The sequence below is a fragment of the Macaca fascicularis genome, chromosome 15, assembly GCF_037993035.2.
Source record: "Macaca fascicularis isolate 582-1 chromosome 15, T2T-MFA8v1.1".
NCBI classification, from domain to species: domain Eukaryota; kingdom Metazoa; phylum Chordata; class Mammalia; order Primates; family Cercopithecidae; genus Macaca; species Macaca fascicularis.
Genome location: NC_088389.1, coordinates 126,032,765 through 126,051,336, shown reverse-complemented (window position 1 = coordinate 126,051,336; position 18,572 = coordinate 126,032,765). Strand labels below are relative to the sequence as shown.

General features: G+C 45.3%; 2 protein-coding genes across 2 annotated transcripts in view; both read right to left on the bottom strand.

Annotated features, from left to right (window-relative positions):
• Positions 1-8,596, bottom strand: part of LOC102135358 (ankyrin repeat domain-containing protein 18A) — a 69,971-nt gene extending 61,375 nt beyond the window's left edge. Inside the window, 1 exon segment of the mRNA XM_074015796.1 lies at positions 8,279-8,596. Coding sequence (XP_073871897.1) covers positions 8,279-8,484 — 206 coding nt within the window. The 5' untranslated portion in view covers positions 8,485-8,596.
• A 1,300-nt stretch (positions 8,597-9,896) lies between these two features.
• On the bottom strand, positions 9,897-12,071 carry LOC123569072 (uncharacterized). Its single transcript, XM_065530849.1, is given in 4 exon segments — positions 9,897-10,328; positions 10,331-10,571; positions 10,573-10,658; positions 10,661-12,071. Coding segments are annotated over 4 exon segments (1,110 nt in total). The 5' UTR covers positions 11,265-12,071; the 3' UTR covers positions 9,897-10,149.
• Between the last annotated feature and the right edge of the window lie 6,501 nt (positions 12,072-18,572).

Genomic DNA, 18,572 nt, shown 5'->3' with positions numbered 1-18,572 from the left:
ATGTTGAAATATTGGTGGTGGGTTCCCCCGATACACTCATCTTGCTCAGGCAGAACATGTAAACAAAGTTTTTTGGTTTTTTGTTTTGAGATAGAGTCTCCCTCTGTCGCCCAGGTTGGAGTGCAGTGGCATGATCTCGGCTCACTGCAAGCTCTGCCTCCCGGGTTCACTCCAGTCTCCTGAGTAGCTGGGACTACAGGCACCCACCACCATGCCTGGCTAGTTTTTTGTATTTTTAGTAGAGATGGGGTTTCACCGTGTTAGCTAGGATGGTCTCGATCTGACCTCGTGATCCACCCACCTCAGCCTCCCAAAGTGCTAGGATTACAGGCATGAGGCACCGCGTCCGGCCCAACATAAAGTTTTTAAGTATGGAGGGGTCCTGAGAGAGAGTACAAAATGTCTGCTACATAACAGGTAGTCAGGTTATGCTTGATGAATAAATGGATTGATAGAATACAGTTGGGGAGCTCAATATTTTAAAATACAACTTCTATAAACCAATATTTTCATTAGTAATAATATTTGCTATTTGTTATTTTTATAAAACTACAAATATAATGAAATGATTATCATTGTTTGCATATATGTAATAAATCTATACATAATAAAAACATATATATGCAATAAAATACATACATAATAAAATCTGCAAGCACAGATTCCCTTTTTACTTCTGAAGAAGCTAAAAGTTCAAAGAAGATAACAACCCTCACAATAATAATGATAAAACATAGTGAGAAAATTTTATCTGTACAAGATTCATATTTCTCTCTTCCGAAAAATTATTCCATTAATAATACATTTTTACTAGAAGTTTTATAAAAGCTCACTTCAGAAATCAAAGGTAAGAAAAAGGAACAAAAGACTTTAAAATAATACTAATGCTCAGAAGTTACAAATTTTATCCAATTTTGTACATAGTTTTGTCTAACACAAGACCATAGTATGTTTGTGTGTATGTGCAAGCAAATTTTTTTTTCCTTACTGGTTATAACAAAATACATCTTTACACATCATCATACGTCTCTACCTATTGCTACCTTGAATGGTCACATATCCATTCTATGGGTTCTTGTTAACGTAAATGCTGAGAAAAACAAAGTGCATGTATCTCTATTTTCTTTTTTTTTTTTAATTTTTTTTTATTATTATACTTTAAGTTCTAGGGTACATGTGCATAATGTGCAGGTTTGTTACATATGTATACTTGTGCCATGTTGGCGTGCTGCACCCATCAACTCGTCATTTACATCAGGTATAACTCCCAATGCAATCCCTCCCCCCCCTCCATGATAGGCCCCGGTGTATGATGTTCCCCTTCCCAAGTCCAAGTGATCTCATTGTTCAGTTCCCACCTATGAGTGAGAACATGCGGTGTTTGGTTTTCGGTTCTTGCGATAGTTTGCTGAGAATGATGGTTTCCAGCTGCATCCATGTCCCTACAAAGGACACAAACTCATCCTTTTTTATGGCTGCATAGTATTCCATGGTGTATATGTGCCACATTTTCTTAATCCAGTCTGTCACTGATGGACATTTGGGTTGATTCCAAGTCTTTGCTATTGTAAATAGTGCCGCAATAAACATATGTGTGCATGTGTCTTTATAGCAGCATGATTTATAATCCTTTGGGTATATACCCAGTAATGGGATGGCTGGGTCATATGGTACTTCTAGTTCTAGATCCTTGAGGAATAGTCATACTGTTTTCCATAATGGTTGAACTAGTTTACAATCCTACCAACAGTGTAAAAGTGTTCCTATTTCTCCACATCCTCTCCAGCACCTGTTGTTTCCTGACTTTTTAATGATTGCCATTCTAACTGGTGTGAGATGGTATCTCATTGTGGTTTTGATTTGCATTTCTCTGATGGCCAGTGATGATGAGCATTTTTTCATATGTCCATTGGCTGTATGAATGTCTTCTTTTGAGAAATGTCTGTTCATATCCTTTGCCCACTTTTTGATGGGGTTGTTTGTTTTTTTCTTGTAAATTTGTTTGAGTTCTTTGTAGGTTCTGGATATTAGCCCTTTGTCAGATGAGTAGATTGCAAAAATTTTCTCCCATTCTGTAGGTTGCCTGTTCACTCTGATGGTAGTTTCTTTTGCTGTGCAGCTCTTTAGTTTAATTAGATCCCATTTGTCAATTTTGGCTTGTGCTGCCGTTGCTTTTGGTGTTTTAGACATGAAGTCCTTACCCATGCCTATGTCCTGAACGGTATTACCTAGGTTTTCTTCTAGGGTTTTTATGGTATTAGGTCTAACATTTAAGTCTCTAATCCATCTTGAATTAATTTTCATATAAGGAGTAAGGAAAGGATCCAGTTTCAGCTTTCTACTTATGGCTAGCCAATGTTCCCAGCACCATTTATTAAATAGGGAATCCTTTCCCCATTTCTTGTTTTTGTCAGGTTTGTCAAAGATCAGATGGCTGTAGATGTGTGGCATTATTTCTGAGGACTCTGTTCTGTTCCATTGGTCTATATTTCTGTTTTGGTACCAGTACCATGCTGTTTTGGTTACTGAAGCCTTGTAGTATAGTTTGAAGTCAGGTAGTGTGATGCCTCCAGCTTTGTTCTTTTGACTTAGGATTGTCTTGGCAATGTGGGCTCTTTTTTGGTTCCATATGAACTTTAAAGTAGTTTTTTTCCAATTCTGTGAAGAAACTCATTGGTAGCTTGATGGGGATGGCATTGAATCTATAAATTGCCTTGGGCAGTATGGCCATTTTCACGATATTGATTCTTCCTATCCATGAGCATGGTATGTTCTTCCATTTGTTTGTGTCCTCTTTTATTTCACTGAGCAGTGGTTTGTAGTTCTCCTTGAAGAGGTCCTTCACATCCCTTGTAAGTTGGATTCCTAGGTATTTCATTCACTTTGAAGCAATTGTGAATGGAAGTTCATTCATGATTTGGCTCTCTGTTTGTCTGTTACTGGTGTATAAGAATGCTTGTGATTTTTGCACATTAATTTTGTATCCTGAGACTTTGCTGAAGTTTCTTATCAGCTTAAGGAGATTTTGGGCTGAGACAATGGGGTTTTCTAAATATACAATCATGTCATCTGCAAACAGGGACAATTTGAGTACTTCTTTTCCTAACTGAATACCCTTTATTTCTTTCTCTTGCCTGATTGCCCTAGCCAGAACTTTCAACACCGTGTTGAATAGGAGTGGTGAGAGAGGGCATCCTTGTCTTGTGCCAGTTTTCAAAGGGAATGCTTCCAGTTTTTGCCCATTCAGTATGATATTGGCTGTGGGTTTGTCATAAATAGCTCTTATTATTTTGAGGTACGTTCCATCAATACCGAATTTATTGAGCGTTTTTACCATGAAAGGCTATTGAATTTTGTTAAAGGTCTTTTCTGCATCTATTGAGATAATCATGTGGTTTTTGTCTTTGGTTCTGTTTATATGCTGGATTACGTTTATCGATTTGTGTATGTTGAACCAGCCTTGCATCCCAGGGATGAAGCCCACTTGATCATGGTGGATAAGTTTTTTGATGTGCTGCTGGATCCGGTGTGCCAGTATTTTATTGAGGATTTTTGCATCAATGTTCATCAGGGATATTGGTCTAAAATTCTCTTTTTTTGTGTGTCTCTGCCAGGCTTTGGTATCAGGATGATGTTGGCCTCATAAAATGAGTTAGGGAGGATTCCCTCTTTTTCTATTGATTGGAATAGTTTCAGAAGGAATGGTACCAGCTCCTCCTTGTACCTCTGGTAGAATTCAGCTGTGAATCCGTCTGGTCCTGGACTTTTTTTCGTTGGTAGGCTATTAATTATTGCCTCAATTTCAGAGCCTGCTATTGGTCTATTCAGGAATTCAGCTTCTTCCTGGTTTAGTCTTGGGATAGTGTAAGTGTCCAGGAAATTATCCATTTCTTCTAGGTTTTTTAGTTTATTTGTGTAGAGGTGTTTATAGTATTCTCTGATGGTAGTTTGTATTTCTGTGGGGTTGGTGGTGATATCCCCTTTATCATTTTTTATTGCGTCTATTTGATTCTTCTCTCTTTTCTTCTTTATTAGTCTTGCTAGCAGTCTATCAATTTTGTTGATCTTTTCAAAAAACCAACTCCTGGATTCATTGATTTTTTGGAGGTTTTTTTGTGTCTCTATCTCCTTCAGTTCTGCTCTGATCTTAGTTATTTCTTGCCTTCTGCTAGCTTTTGAATGTGTTTGCTCTTGCTTCTCTAGTTCTTTTAATTGTGAAGTTAGAGTGTCAATTTTAGATCTTTCCAGCTTTCTCTTGTGGGCATTTAGTACTATAAATTTCCCTCTACACACTGCTTTAAATGTGTCCCAGAGATTCTGGTATGTTGTATCTTTGTTCTCATTGGTTTCAAAGAACATCTTTATTTCTGCCTTCATTTCGTTACGTATCCAGTAGTCATTCAGGAGCAGGTTATTCAGTTTCCATGTAGTTGAGCGGTTTTGATTGAGTTTCTTAGTCCTAAGTTCTAGTTTGATTGCACTGTGGTCTGAGAGACAGTTTGTTATAATTTCTGTTCTTGTACATTTGCTGAGGAGTGCTTTACTTCCAATTATGTGGTCAATTTTGGAATAAGTGTGATGTGGTACTGACTAGAATGTATATTCTGTTGATTTGGGGTGGAGAGTTCTGTAGATGTCTATTAGGTCTGCTTGCTGCAGAGATGAGTTCAATTCCTGGGTATCCTTGGGTGCTTCCTTCAGGGTCTCTTGTAAGGCAGGCCTGGTGGTGACAAAATCTCTCAGCATTTGCTTATCTGTAAAGGATTTTATTTCTCCTTCACATATGAAACTTAGTTTGGCTGGATATGAAATTCTGGGTTTAAAATTCTTTTCTTTAAGAATGTTGAATATTGGCCCCCATTCTCTTCTGGCTTGTAGAGTTTCTGCTGAGAGATCTGCTGTTAGTCTGATGGGCTTCCATTTGTGGGTAACCCGACCTTTCTCTCTGGCTGCCCTTAAGATTTTTTCCTTCATTTCAACTTTGGTGAATCTGGCAATTATGTGTCTTGGAGTTGCTCTTCTCGAGGAGTATCTTTGTGGCGTTCTCTGTATTTCCTGAATTTGAATGTTGGCCTGCCCTACTAGGTTGGGGAAGTTCTCCTGGATGATATCCTGAAGAGTGTTTTCCAACTTGGTTCCATTTTCCCCCTCACTTTCAGGCACCCCAATCAGCCGTAGATTTGGTCTTTTTACATAATCCCATACTTCTTGCAGGCTTTGTTCATTTCTTTTTCTTCCTTTTTCTTTAGGTTTCTCTTCTCGCTTCATTTCATTCATTTGATCCTCAATCGCTGATACTCTTTCTTCCAGTTGATCGAGTCGGTTACTGAAGCTTGTGCATTTGTCACATATTTCTCGTGTCATGGTTTTCATCTCTCTCAATTCGTTTATGGCCTTCTCTGCATTAATTATTCTAGTTATCAATTCTTCCACACTTTTTTCAAGATTTTTAGTTTCTTTGCGCTGGGTACGTAATTCCTCCTTTAGCTCTGAGAAGTTTGATGGACTGGAGCCTTCTTTTCTCATCTGGTCAAAGTCATTCTCCGTCAAGCTTTGATCCGTTGCTGGCGATGAGCTGCGTTCCTTTGCAGGGGGCGATGCGCTCTTATTTTTTGAATTTCCAGCTTTTCTGCCCTGCTTTTTCCCCATCTTTGTGATTTTATCTACCTCTGGTCTTTGATGATGGTGACGTACTGATGGGGTTTTGGTGTGGGTGTCCTTCCTGTTTGTTAGTTTTCCTTCTAACAGTCAGGACCCTCAGCTGTAGGTCTGTTGGAGATTGCTTGAGGTCCACTCCAGACCCTGTTTGCCTGGGTATCAGCAGCAGAGCCTGCAGAAGATAGAATATTGCTGAACAGCGAGTGTACCTGTCTGATTCTTGCTTTGGAAGCTTCCTCTCAGGGGTATACTCCACTGTGTGAGGTGTGGGGTGTCGGTCTGCCCCTAGTGGGGGATGTCTCCCAGTTAGGCTACTCAGGGGTCAGGGACCCACTTGAGTAGGCAGTCTGTCCGTTCTCAGATCTCAACCTCCATGTTGGGAGATCCACTGCTCTCTTCAAAGCTGTCACAGTCGTTTGTGTCTGCAGAGGTTTCAGCTGCTTTTTTTGTTGTTGTTGTTTAGCTGTGCCCTGTCCCCAGAGGTGGAGTCTACAGAGACAGGCAGGACTCCTTGAGCTACTGTGAGCTCCACCCAGTTCGAGCTTCCCAGCAGCTTTGTTTATCTACTTAAGCCTCAGCAATGGCGGACGCCCCTCCCCCAGCCTCCCTGCTGCCTTGTGGCGAGATCGCAGACTGCTGTGCTAGCAATGAGGGAGGCTCCCTGGGCGTGGGACCCTCCCGGCCAGGTGTGGGATATAATCTCCTGGTGTGCCCGTTTGCTGAGATCCTTGGTAGAGCGCAGTATTGGGGTGGGAGTTACCCGATTTTCCAGGTGTTGTGTGTCTCAGTTCCTCTGGCTAGGAAAAGGGATTCCCTTCCCCCTTGTGCTTCCCAGGTGAGGCGATGCCTCGCCCTGCTTCAGCTCTCGCTGGTCGGGCTGCAGCAGCTGACCAGCACTGATTGTCCCGCACTCCCTAGTGAGATGAACCCAGTACCTCAGTTGAAAATGCAGAAATCACCTGTCTTCCGTGTCCCTGTGCTGGGAGTTGGAGACTGGAGCTGTTCCTATTTGGCCATCTTGCTCTGCCCCCTCAGATCAGCCATTAACTGTATCTCTATTTTCTAAAGGTATTTTAATACAATGGAATTGATGGGCAAAGGGCATATACATTTTTAAAATGTGGTAATTATCTCCAAATTATCTACTTGAAAAGTCATCAGCAACTTAAACTTCAAGCAGCAGTATAAGTACCACTGCTCTTTATTCTCACAAACATCGTGGATAGAAAACAGTCTCATTCCTCTTTCAACTTAAATTCTCTTATGAGAAACACTAAGGATTTTTTTCCTATGTACATAAGTAACCTGTAGATCTGCAAAAAAAAGTACTTTGCTCACTTTTACAGTTTTCTTGTGGATTTGATTGGAAAGAATTCCCTGTAAAATAAAGATGTGCTTTCTATCTGTATATATATAACTGACATATATATAAAACATATTATATTAGCAACATATACAATTTGTTATATATATAATCAATAATATATATCATATCATATATAATAAATAACTTCCCTGTAGGATGAAGATATACTTTTCATCTGAATACATATTTTTACATATTAGTAAAAATATATATTGTAAATATTTTTCAAGTGTGCTATCTTTTGTTAATTTTTTTCTGATACACAGGGGATTTTAATTAGTTTGCTAAATCAATCTTCAGAATGCCTGCTTGTCAGATAATTCTTAGGAAGGCCTTTGTTAACATAAAATGTACCTGTATAAATAAGTCTTTGTGTTTTCTTCTGGTACTTTTCTCATTTTGCATATGTAAAAATTTTAGTCTGTATTCCATCAGGAACTCATTTTTGTGACATAAAGTTTCATTAGTTTTCTTCACACAGTAGGCATTTTATTAATAACTCATCCTTTCCTACTCATCCAAAATGTTACAATTATCAATCCCTATGTATATATCTTATATATATTTCAGTGTTTTTGAATTTCCTATTCTGTTCCATTTATTTATCTGTGTTTTCAGCTGTTAGTAAATAATTGATTGTGGGAATTAATAGCACATTTGATATCTAGAGGAGCAAGTCGTTTCACTCCATTATAAAAATTTTTAAATGTCACCACAATGGTAAGACAGACAGCAAGTGTCATGCAAAAATGATAAAACCATGATATTTTAATTAAGTTTATGTAAAACTGATAAACATATTAAGAGCTCACATTTTGAGAAAACTGAGTCTTCCCATTCAAGGAGCCCACGTCCCACTTCCAAGTGTCCCTCTAAGAAGCCACAGTAAAGAACCTATCTACCTAGGTGGATTCGGATGTAAAACCAACCAACATAGGGTTTTATCTGAGAACTCTTCGCCTACTGAAAATGGCTCCTGGTATTTTTGACATGGGAATGAGTTCTCATTAGGCATCTCCCTATCATGTATATGACCCATGTTTTAAACGTGTATATGCTTAACTTCGTGAGTTAAATCACTCAAATTCTCCACCAAGCACTACAGGCGGGAATTGCCAGCGATGGAAAGCAGCTGAGGCTCCGTTTGGCTCCTCGGCTCCGAGGGTGCCGGCGCCCTCCAAGGCCCCCGCCTCAGGGGCTGCGGTGAAACCAGGCCTGGGGCCCCCCTCCCACCGCGGGCTGAGCCCCCGCTACCTGTCCTTTCTGTCGCGGGCGTCCACGTCCCAGAATCTGCGCTTCAGGCAGCGCTCCACCTCCGCAGCGTCGCCCTTGATGGCCGCCCTGTGGATCTTCCGCAGTTCCCAGTCCAGGGTGTGGTACCCGCGACCCGCGTACTCTTTGTCCCTGGAGCTCAGGAGCGCCTGGTCCAGGCGTCTCCCGAAGCTGAAGAGCTTCCTCATGGTGGCGACTTCTCAGACGCCCACAACCCGCTCCTGAGCCGCCGCGGCCCCTCGTGGCCTTTCCACCCCCACCCAGTCCCAAATCCGCGATCCCCCCACCAACCCGCGATCCACCCCCAAATCCAAGATCCCTCCCGAAACCCGCGATGTAGCTCAGAATCCGCGATCCAGCCCGGTCCACCACAGCCTTCAGCAGCGACACTCGCAGCCTCCGACCTCTCAGACCGAGAGAGCCCCGCGAAGCCGTTAGGCGCGCGCCTGCAGTTCAGCGCTCCGACCTCTCAGACCGCGTGAGCCCCGCGAAACCGTTAGGCGCGCGCCTGCAACTCAGCGCTCCGACCTCTCAGACCGAGCCCCCGCGAAGCCCTTAGGCGCGCCCCTGCAACTCAGCGCTCTGACCTCTCAGACCGAGTAGCCCCCGCGAAGCCCTTAGGCGCGCGCCTGCAACTCAGCGCTCTGACCTCTCAGACCGAGCCCCCGCGAAGCCCTTAGGCGCGCCCCTGCAACTCAGCGCTCAGACCTCTCAGACCGAGCGAGCCCCGCGAAGCCGTTAGGCGCGTGCCTGCAGTTCAGCCCTCCGACCTCTCAGACCGAGTGAGCCCCGCGAAGCTGTTAGGCACGCGCCTGCAGTTCAGCCCTCCGACCTCTCAGACCGCGTGAGCCCAGAGAAGCCGTTAGGCGCGCGCCTGCAGTTCAGCCCTCCGACCTCTCAGACCGCGTGAGCCCCCGCGAAGCCGTTAGGCGCGCGCCTGCATCTCAGCGCTCCCACCTCTCAGACCGAGTGAGCCCCGCGAAGCCGTTAGGCGCGCGCCTGCAACTCAGCGCTCCGACCTCTCAGACCCAGTGAGCCCCGCGAAGCCCTTAGGCGCGCGCCTGCAACTCAGCGCTCAGACCTCTCAGACCGAGCCAGCCCCGCGAAGCCGTTAGGCGCGCGCCTGCAACTCAGCGCTCAGACCTCTCAGACCGAGCCAGCCCCGCGAAGCCGTTAGGCGCGCGCCTGCAGCTCAGCGCTCAGACCTCTCAGACCAGCGAGCCCCGCGAAGCCGTTAGGCGCGCGCCTGCAGCTCAGCGCTCAGACCTCTCAGACCAGCGAGCCCCGCGAAGCTGTTAGGCGCGCGCCTGCAGTTCAGCCCTCCGACCTCTCAGACCGCGTGAGCCCAGAGAAGCCGTTAGGCGCGCGCCTGCAACTCAGCGCTCCGACCTCTCAGGCGGCGTGAGCCCCGCGCAGCCGTTAGGCGCGTGCCTGCAGCTCAGCGCTCAGACCTCTCAGACCCAGTGAGCCCCGCGAAGCCGTTAGGCGCGTGCCTGCAGCTCAGCGCTCAGACCTCTCAGACCGCGTGAGCCCAGCAAAGCCTTTAGGCACTTACCTGCAGCTCCGCGCTCCGACCTCTCAGACCCAGTGAGCCCCGCGAAGCCGTTAGGCGCGTGCCTGCAGCTCAGCGCTCAGACCTCTCAGACCCAGTGAGCCCCGCGAAGCCGTTAGGCGCGTGCCTGCAGCTCAGCGCTCAGACCTCTCAGACCCAGTGAGCCCCGCGAAGCCGTTAGGCGCGTGCCTGCAGCTCAGCGCTCAGACCTCTCAGACCCAGTGAGCCCCGCGAAGCCGTTAGGCGCGTGCCTGCAGCTCAGCGCTCAGACCTCTCAGACTCCCTGAGCCACGCGAAGCCGTTACGCGCGCGCCTGCAGGTCAGCGCAAGCCGGGACTCCGGAAGCCTCTCCCAAGCCCGCATAGCCGGCAGGGGGCTGCTGCAGCTCGGGGGCAGGCGCCGCTGGCTTGCGGGTTCTCCTGGGCTCGGGCGGGAGGTCCCGGAATCGCAGGCGTGCATCCCTTCCGGCCTGAGGGCCCGCTGGCCGTGACTCCCGCCGGCTCCTCCTCTGAAGAGAGATCGCGGCAGCTGACGGGGACCCTCCGCAGCCACCGCGGATGGGGCTGGGGTTTGGTTCCCGCCCCGGCGCAGCTGCCGCGGGGCAGAACGCCTGGCTTGGCCGCAGCCACGGCGACATCTAGCCCCGGTTCTGCGAGGCTGGGAGCGCCAACCAGCTTGGGAGTTGCCAGGCAGCTGTCGCCAGCAGGTAGAGGGCGCCTGCACCTTGGGCGCCCAGGTGGTGGAGCATGGCCTGGGCGGCCTCTGGATCGCGAGTGCACCTGGCCTGAGAGCCCGCCAGGCCCTGCCCCCGCCGGCTCCTGCTCTGCCGGAGCTCGGGACCTCTAGCCGGGAGCCCTCTGCAGCCACCGGGGATGGGGCTGAGGGCCGGTTTCCGCGCCTGTGCTGCCGCCGCAGGGCAGACCGCCTGGCTTGGCCGCAGCCACTGGGACGTCTGGCCCCGGTTCTGAGATACGGGGAGTGCGGGCGGGCTCGGGGATTGCCTGGAAGCTGCTGCCTGCACACAGAAGCCGGCTGTAGCTTGGGTGCCCAGGCGGGCTGGAGGTGCATGACCTGGTCTGCCTCGGGATCGCCAGCGCGCCCAGCCTGAGGCCCCCGGCCATTCCTCCCGCCCCACTCCTCCACAGGAGGGAGATCGGGGTCGCTGGCATGGGCACTTGCAGTCACCCCGATTGGGGTTGATCGGGGGTTCTCAGTTCTCGCCCCTGTGCAGCCGCCGCCGAGCAGAATGCCTGGCTTGTCCGCAGCCACTGGGACACCTCGCGGGCCGGGCGGGCCGGAGGGTGAAATCGCTGGGAGGCGGGTGCCTACTCGCCCTGTGGCGCCTCTGGGCCCCAGGGGCCGGCCTCCGGCGCACAGGGCTCCCCAGCATCCTGGGCGCGGGTCCGCTGCCCGCATGAAGTCACCTCAGAGAGGATGAACTTCGGGTTGCCTTGTCCGGCTGTGCTGCCAGGCGGGGCAGCTGACCTGCTGATGGGGTGGCTTGCTTCATCTTGCCCACGGGACAGCGGGCTGGGAAGCCAGGGGCCGCCGGGACCTGGGGCTGGAAGCCGCATCTGCCCACAGCCGCAGCCTCCTGCACCTGCCATCCTGGCGGCGCCCTGGCGTCGGAGAAGCAGCAGGCGCGGAGCTCCTGCAGCTGCACCCCTGCAGCAACCCGTCCCGGCGCAGGCAGCAGTGGAAGGCGGCCTCCTCGCGCGGCTTCCGCGGCTGCAGGACCAGGGGTGCGGCCAGCACCGTCCTCGCGCCCTGCGTCTCGTGGACATTAGTTCTCCCTGGAGGCGGCTGGACCCGAGCGAGGCTCGCAGCGATCTGCCCCCGCGAGGACGCGCATGCAGGGCTCAGGATCCCGCACTCTGGCCCCGCGGCACCGCACCTTTCAGCAGCCCTTCTCTTCCTCTTGTTAAACTTTCGTCACTGCCATGAAAAGCATCCAGGAGTCCTTGATTTCGACGCTGCCTCACGCTCAACGGAGCTCATCGGACGGGCAGTTCTCCCCAGGGCCCGCGGGCAGCTTGTTCCCGGGCGGCGGCTCCTCCTGGACGCAGCTCCTTGTGGGTCCACCAGGATCCGGAGAGCCAAGGCCTGCCGCGGCCAGCAGGCCTGGGGAGAGGAAGAGTAAGGCGGGCTCTGCAGGGCAGCGGGCCGGGACCATGAGAGAGGCGGGTCAGTCTGGGCGCCAAGCGCAGCCTCTTGGGATTACCCGGGACCCACGGCTTACAATGCGCTTAAATCCCACGCCTTTCCCGAGAGACAGCGCGTCATAGCCACCGCCCAGCGCTCCTGACCCGCTCCCACTCTCGCTGCCGCGGAGGGTGTGTTGGGGAGAGACGGACGCAGGGAGGGAAAAGCGCTGGGAGGGCGAACATCTTTTCATAAACATTTCCCCTTCTATATGCCATCTCTGATGGGAGCCTTTTTACATCTTTTGTTTATTTACTAATTGGGTTGTTTGATTTCTTATTGTTGAGTTGTAAGTGGTTTTTAATGGTCTGGATGCAAGACAAGTGTTTTGCAAGTATTTTCTCCCTGTCTGTGGCTTGTTTCTCCATTCTCTTAATATTTCCTTTCCCAGAGCAAAAGTTTTTAATTGTAACAAAGTCATACCAATATCTTCTTTCATGGTGAAATGTGCTTTTATGTACTTTAGTGTTGTATCTACAAAGTAATTGCCAAATCCAAAGTTACCTAAATATCTATTCTTTTTGTTATTTTACAGAAGTTTTACAGCTTTTGGATTTAAATTTAGGTATAAAAATTGAACTCATAAAGGTAGACAGTATAATGATGTTTACCGGAGGCTGTGTTGCTGGGGAGAAAAAAAATGGGAAGTTGTTCACAGGTGCAAAGATTCAGTTAAACAGGAGAAATGCGTTTTGAAATCTATTGCACAGCAGGATGACTATAGTCAATAATAATGTACTGTATATTTCAAAATAACAAAAAGTAAATTTCAAATATCTGACCACAAAAAAATTGAGGTGATGGATATTTTATCCACGATGTAGTCATTCCTCATTTTATACATATATCCAAGCATCACATTGTACCCCATAAATGTATGCGATTATGGTTTGACAATTTAAAATATTATTAACTTAAAAGTGTATCCTTCGAATTAATTTTTGAGGAGCAAGGTCTGTGTCTCAATTCCTTTTTTGGGGCATATATGTATATATAATACATGAAATGGATTCATCACTGTTTTTGAAAAAGCTACCCTTTCTCCATTGAACTGCTTTTACCTTTTTGTAAAGGATCAATTGACTGTGTTTGTGGACTCTTATTTCTGAGTTCTCTATTCTGTTCCATTGATCACTTTGCAAGTCCTTGAACTTTGTTCCTCCCCTACAATATTGTTGGCTATGCTGGTTAGTTTGTCTTTCTATATAAACTTTAGAATTAGTTTGTCAGTTTCCACACAATAATTTGTTCATGCTTTCACCAAAGTTGTATTGAATTTATAAATCACATTGAAGAGAATTGACATCTTAACAACACTGAGTCTAATTTTGTGAACATGGATGTCTCTTCATTTATTTAGATCTTTAATTTCTTTCAACAGATTTTATAGTTCTTCTCACATACACCCTGCCCGTATTTTGCTAGATTGTGTCTATTTCATTTTCTTGATGCTAATGAAAATGGTATTGGGCTTTTAATTTCAAATTCTCATTGTTCGTTGCTGGATGTAGGACAGCAATTGATTTTGTATATTAACCTTATACTGTGCAACCTTGCTATAATCCAGAAGGGTTTTTGGCTGATACTTTGAGATTTTCTACATAGAAAATCAATTTATCAGTGAGCAAAGGGCATTTTAATGCTCCCTTTCCAATCTTTATACCTTTTACTTTATTTTATATTCTTGTCTTATTGCATTAGCTAGGGTTTTAGTATGATGTTGAATAGGAGCAGTGAGAGGGGATAACTTTTCCTTATCTTTTGTGTAAAACATCCCATTTTTCATATTATGTATGATATTGTCTGTAGGGTGTTCTTTTGGTGTATGTTCTTTATCAGTTGAGGAATTTCCCTTCTATTTCTAGTCTGCTGAGAATTTTAACCATGAATGGGCTTCGGAGTCTATAAAATGCTTTCTTAATCTATTACTGTGATCAAATAACTTTTCTTTTTTAGCTAGTTATGTGATAGATTGCCTTAACTATTTTGTGTTAAGCCAGGCTTGCATACCTGGAGTAAATCTCACTTGGTCTTGGTGTGTAATTCAACAATGTATTGCTAGATTCAGCATGGTAATATTTTGTTGAGAATTTTTGATGAGAGACATTTGAACATTTGTTTTTCCTTAAATGTCTTTTTCTGCTTTTGATATTAGAACTTCATAGAATGAGTTGGGATATGTTCCTTTTGCTTCTGATTTTTGGTAGCAATTATAAATAATTGATATCTTTTCTTCCTTAAATGTTTCATAGAATTCGCTAGTGAAATGATCTAGGCCTGTTGCTTTCTTTCTTGGAAGATCGTTAATTATTCATATATTTCTATACTAGATAAGGAGTTATTGGAATTATCTATTTCTCCTTTTGTAAGTTCTATGGACTAAATTTTTTTTTTTTTTTTTTTTTTTTTTTTTTTTTTTTTGAGACGGAGTCTCGCTCTGTCACCCAGGCTGGAGTGCAGTGGCCGGATCTCAGCTCACTGCAAGCTCCGCCTCCCGGGTTCACGCCATTCTCCGGCCTCAGCCTCCCGAGTAGCTGGGACTACAGGCGCCCGCCACCTCGCCCGGCTAGTTTTTTTTTGTATTTCTTAATAGAGACGGGGTTTCACCGTGTTAGCCAGGATGGTCTCGATCTCCTGACCTCGTGATCCGCCCGTCTCGGCCTCCCAAAGTGCTGGGATTACAGGCTTGAGCCACCGCGCCCGGCCTGGACTAAATTTTTGTGTCTCCCCAAAATTCATGTGCCAAAACCAATCCTCAGTGTGATGGTATTTGGGTATTTGAGGTCCTTTGAAAAGTGATTAGGTCATGAGGATGGAGCCCTCATAGGTGGGATTAGTAGTTTTTTCTAGAAAGGTTCCTCACCCCTTCTGTTATGTGAGAACGTATTGCAAAGATGGCTTCCATGAGCCAGAAAGTGACTCCTCAGCAGACATGAAATCTGCTGGTGCCTAGAATTGATCTTGGATTCCCCAGCTTCCAGAAATACGAGAAATAAGCTTCTGTGTTTGTGAGCCACCCAGTTTATGGCATTTTGGTATAGCATCCTGAACAAACTAAAAGAATTTTGGTAGTTTGTGTCTTTCAAGATATGGATCCATTTTGTCCAGGTAATCAAATTTGTGAGCACATAGTGTTTATACTATTCATTTATTATCCTTTTAATGCCGGTGGCATCAATACTGATAACCTTTCATTTCTGATACTAGTAATTTTTGTCTTCTGTCTCTGTTTCTCATTTGTCTCCTCTCCTTCATTTCTCATCCCCTTTCTGCCTCTTCTTCTTCCCCTTCTCCCCCTCCTCCTTTTCTTCCTTCTCCTCTTCCTTCTTCTTGTCTTCTTCTTATCCATTAGATTATATAAAAGTAAGCAAAATAGAGATTTTATTTTACCTTCATGTATTCCTTCTCTAAGCTCTCCTTTCTTTATGTAGATCCAAATTTCTTATAATTTTTCTTCTTCCTGAAACTCTTCTTTGAAATTTTTTACAAAATAGGTCTACTCATGACACATTTCCTCAGTTTTTGTTTGTAAGAGAAAGTATTTTTTCTCCTTCACTTTTGAAGAATAATTTTACTAGATACAAAAATATCAGTTGATTATAGTGTTCTTTCAACACTAATATAATATTTCACCTTACTGTCTTTTGATTGGATGATTTCTGAAAAGAAGTCTTATATAAATCCTATTCTTGCTTCTTATAATCAAGTATTTTATTCCATTCTCTTTCAACAATTTATCTGTCTTTGATTTTCTGAAGTTGAAATATAATTTGCATATGTGTATAGATTTTTGGTATTTTTCTGGACTTCCTGTATTTGTTGTTTCAGCACTTAATGTTGGAAAATTCTCAGTCAATATTACTTCAAATACTTATCTGCATTTTGTCTTCTTTCTTCTCTTTCTAGCAATCCCATTGTGCATGTGCTACATGCTACAACAATTACTGAATATTCTGTTCTTTTTTTCCGTTGTTTTCTCTTTGCATGTCAGTTTGGGAAGTCTCTATTGACATATCTTCAAGATGACTGATGTTGTTCTTGACCGTGTTCAGTTCACTGATAAACCTGTTGAGGACATTCTTCATTTATGTTGCAGTGTTTTGTTTTCTAGCATTTCCTTTTTTTTTTTTTTTTTTTTTTTTAAGAAAAAGGGTTTATGTCACTGAGACTGGAGTACAGTGGTATGAACATAGCTCACTGTAGCTTCAACATCCTAGGATTTAGGAATTCTCCCACCTCAACCTCTGGTACCACAGGCATGTGCCACTATGCCTGGCTAGTTATTTGTTATTTTTATTTTTATTTTATTTTTTTGAGAGAAGGGTCTTATTTTGTTGCCTATGCTGGTCTTAAACTCCTGGACTCAAGCGATCTTCCTGCCTCAGCCTGGGATTATAGATGCGAGCTGGGATTACAGATGCGAGCCACTGCACCCAGCCAAAATGGATACATTTAAAATATACTGTTTTTAATGTAAATGGAAGATGGAGAATTACTATGAATATTTCATTAATATTTTGTGGGAAGCCTAATAAAAATAAAATTTCCTGTGAGTATACCTCACCCCTCCAAATGTTGAGCCACTTCTCCAAGGAACAGTTCTTTGGCTGATATTTGGTGTTTTATCTTCTGCCAGTAGTAAAATGAATGACATGACTTATGGCCCAAGGCTTTACTCAGAAGCTTGGAGCCTGTTACCAGTGCTGCTGGGAGCTCCTGAGGTAGATACAAAGGCCAGGTGTCAGGGAGACTACCCAAGAGCAAAGAGCCAGAGAGGGGAGGCAGGTGCTGTTGGACACAATTGCCATCACTAGGCAGGTGCTGTGAATCCAACACAGATCTGAGTCAGGTTCCATATGCAGGGTCTGGGGCGAGTGCCTGGGATCACTGTGTGGCTGGAATTCTCCAGAAACCTGGTTTATACAAGTGTAATTGAAACTTGAAGCAGCATCTGATGCAGCTGGGGCAAGGCTGATTAGAACTAGGTGGTTGGAACACGGTCTAGCTAGGAAGGGAAGGGACCATGCACATCAGGGTGGAGGCTGCAGGCAGGCAGATGGCCATCACAGCCCAGCGGGCTGCCCATTACTCTCCTCCAGGCCCAGGAGACTAAACACACTTGAGTCGCAACTGCCTCTGGGCGTGGGAGCTGTGGTCTTGTTTCCACTCACACGTCCCAGCAAGAAGGAGCTTCCGCTGTGCTTGCAGACTTGACCCTACTAGTCTGGGCTGGGGAGTTCTGTGTCTGCCCATGGCTGGTCATTATTGTCTACAAAACCTGCTGTGATCTGTGAGAATTTTTATGACTAGGTAGCTCAAGGGCATGATTACATGCCTATGCTATTGCTGAGGGAATATCTCTATTTTCAGGTGAAGATTGTTTCTAATTTTATGTTCAGAATTCCATACAAGAGGCACAGTGGAGGTATATAAATGAAGATTAATCCACCAGCATTCTTTCAAAATACTGAACCACACTTTCTGATAGACATTGGGGTGGGGTGGCTGCAAGCAGAATGTCTGGGTTGGAATTCTCATTCCACAGCTTCATGCTGTGTGATAGTGAGTAACTTACTTTCCCTCTCTGTGTCACAGTTTCCTATTCTCTAAAAACAGATAATAATAGTGACCTACCTTATAGACTGTTATGAAGATTAAATTAATTTTTATATGTAAAAAAGACTTGGGACACAGATTTTCTGTAACTTTTAGCCATTGTTATTGCTACCTGAAGTATAAAAACAGAAATGTGACCCTGGTCCTTGACCTTGGGTAGCATCACAAGATAAGCAATAGTTTAGGGAAAAAATATTTGTACTGGGTATTTTCATTATTCAAAACATTATTAATAATGTGCTATTAAGATAATGTTACAAAATTAAAATATTAAAAAGAAGCCCATGGTACAGAATCAGAAAGTCTTACTGTGCATGTGTGTATTTTGACTCTCTATAATTCTTCTGTCAATCATCAGCTTTGCAGATTTCAGTTAACTGGGTCAACTTGCCAGTAATAACTGCTTTGGTCTCCCCATCTCTAACTCACCTCATGATCTATTTGCTGTCCTGCTGCTACGGTAACCTTGCTACAGTTCTCTTACCTGATGATCTTCCTTTTCCCAGCAAAACACTTCATACTTTCCTTCATAACACATCACACACACACACACACCATAAACACCCCCATACACTCACACACCACACACCAGAAACTCACACATTCCACATACATCACACACATGAACACCCCAGTACACACATATTCATACCACAAATACCACACACACATCACACCCACTACCTACACTAACATACATACCACACATACACTATGAACACCCCAATACACGCACACTCATGCCACACACACCACACACATACACCCACCACCTACAGTAACATATATACCACACACACACACCAAACACACATTCCCCACGCACACCATGAATACCCCAATACACGCACACTCATGCCACACACACACCACACACACATCACACCCACCACCTACAGTAACATA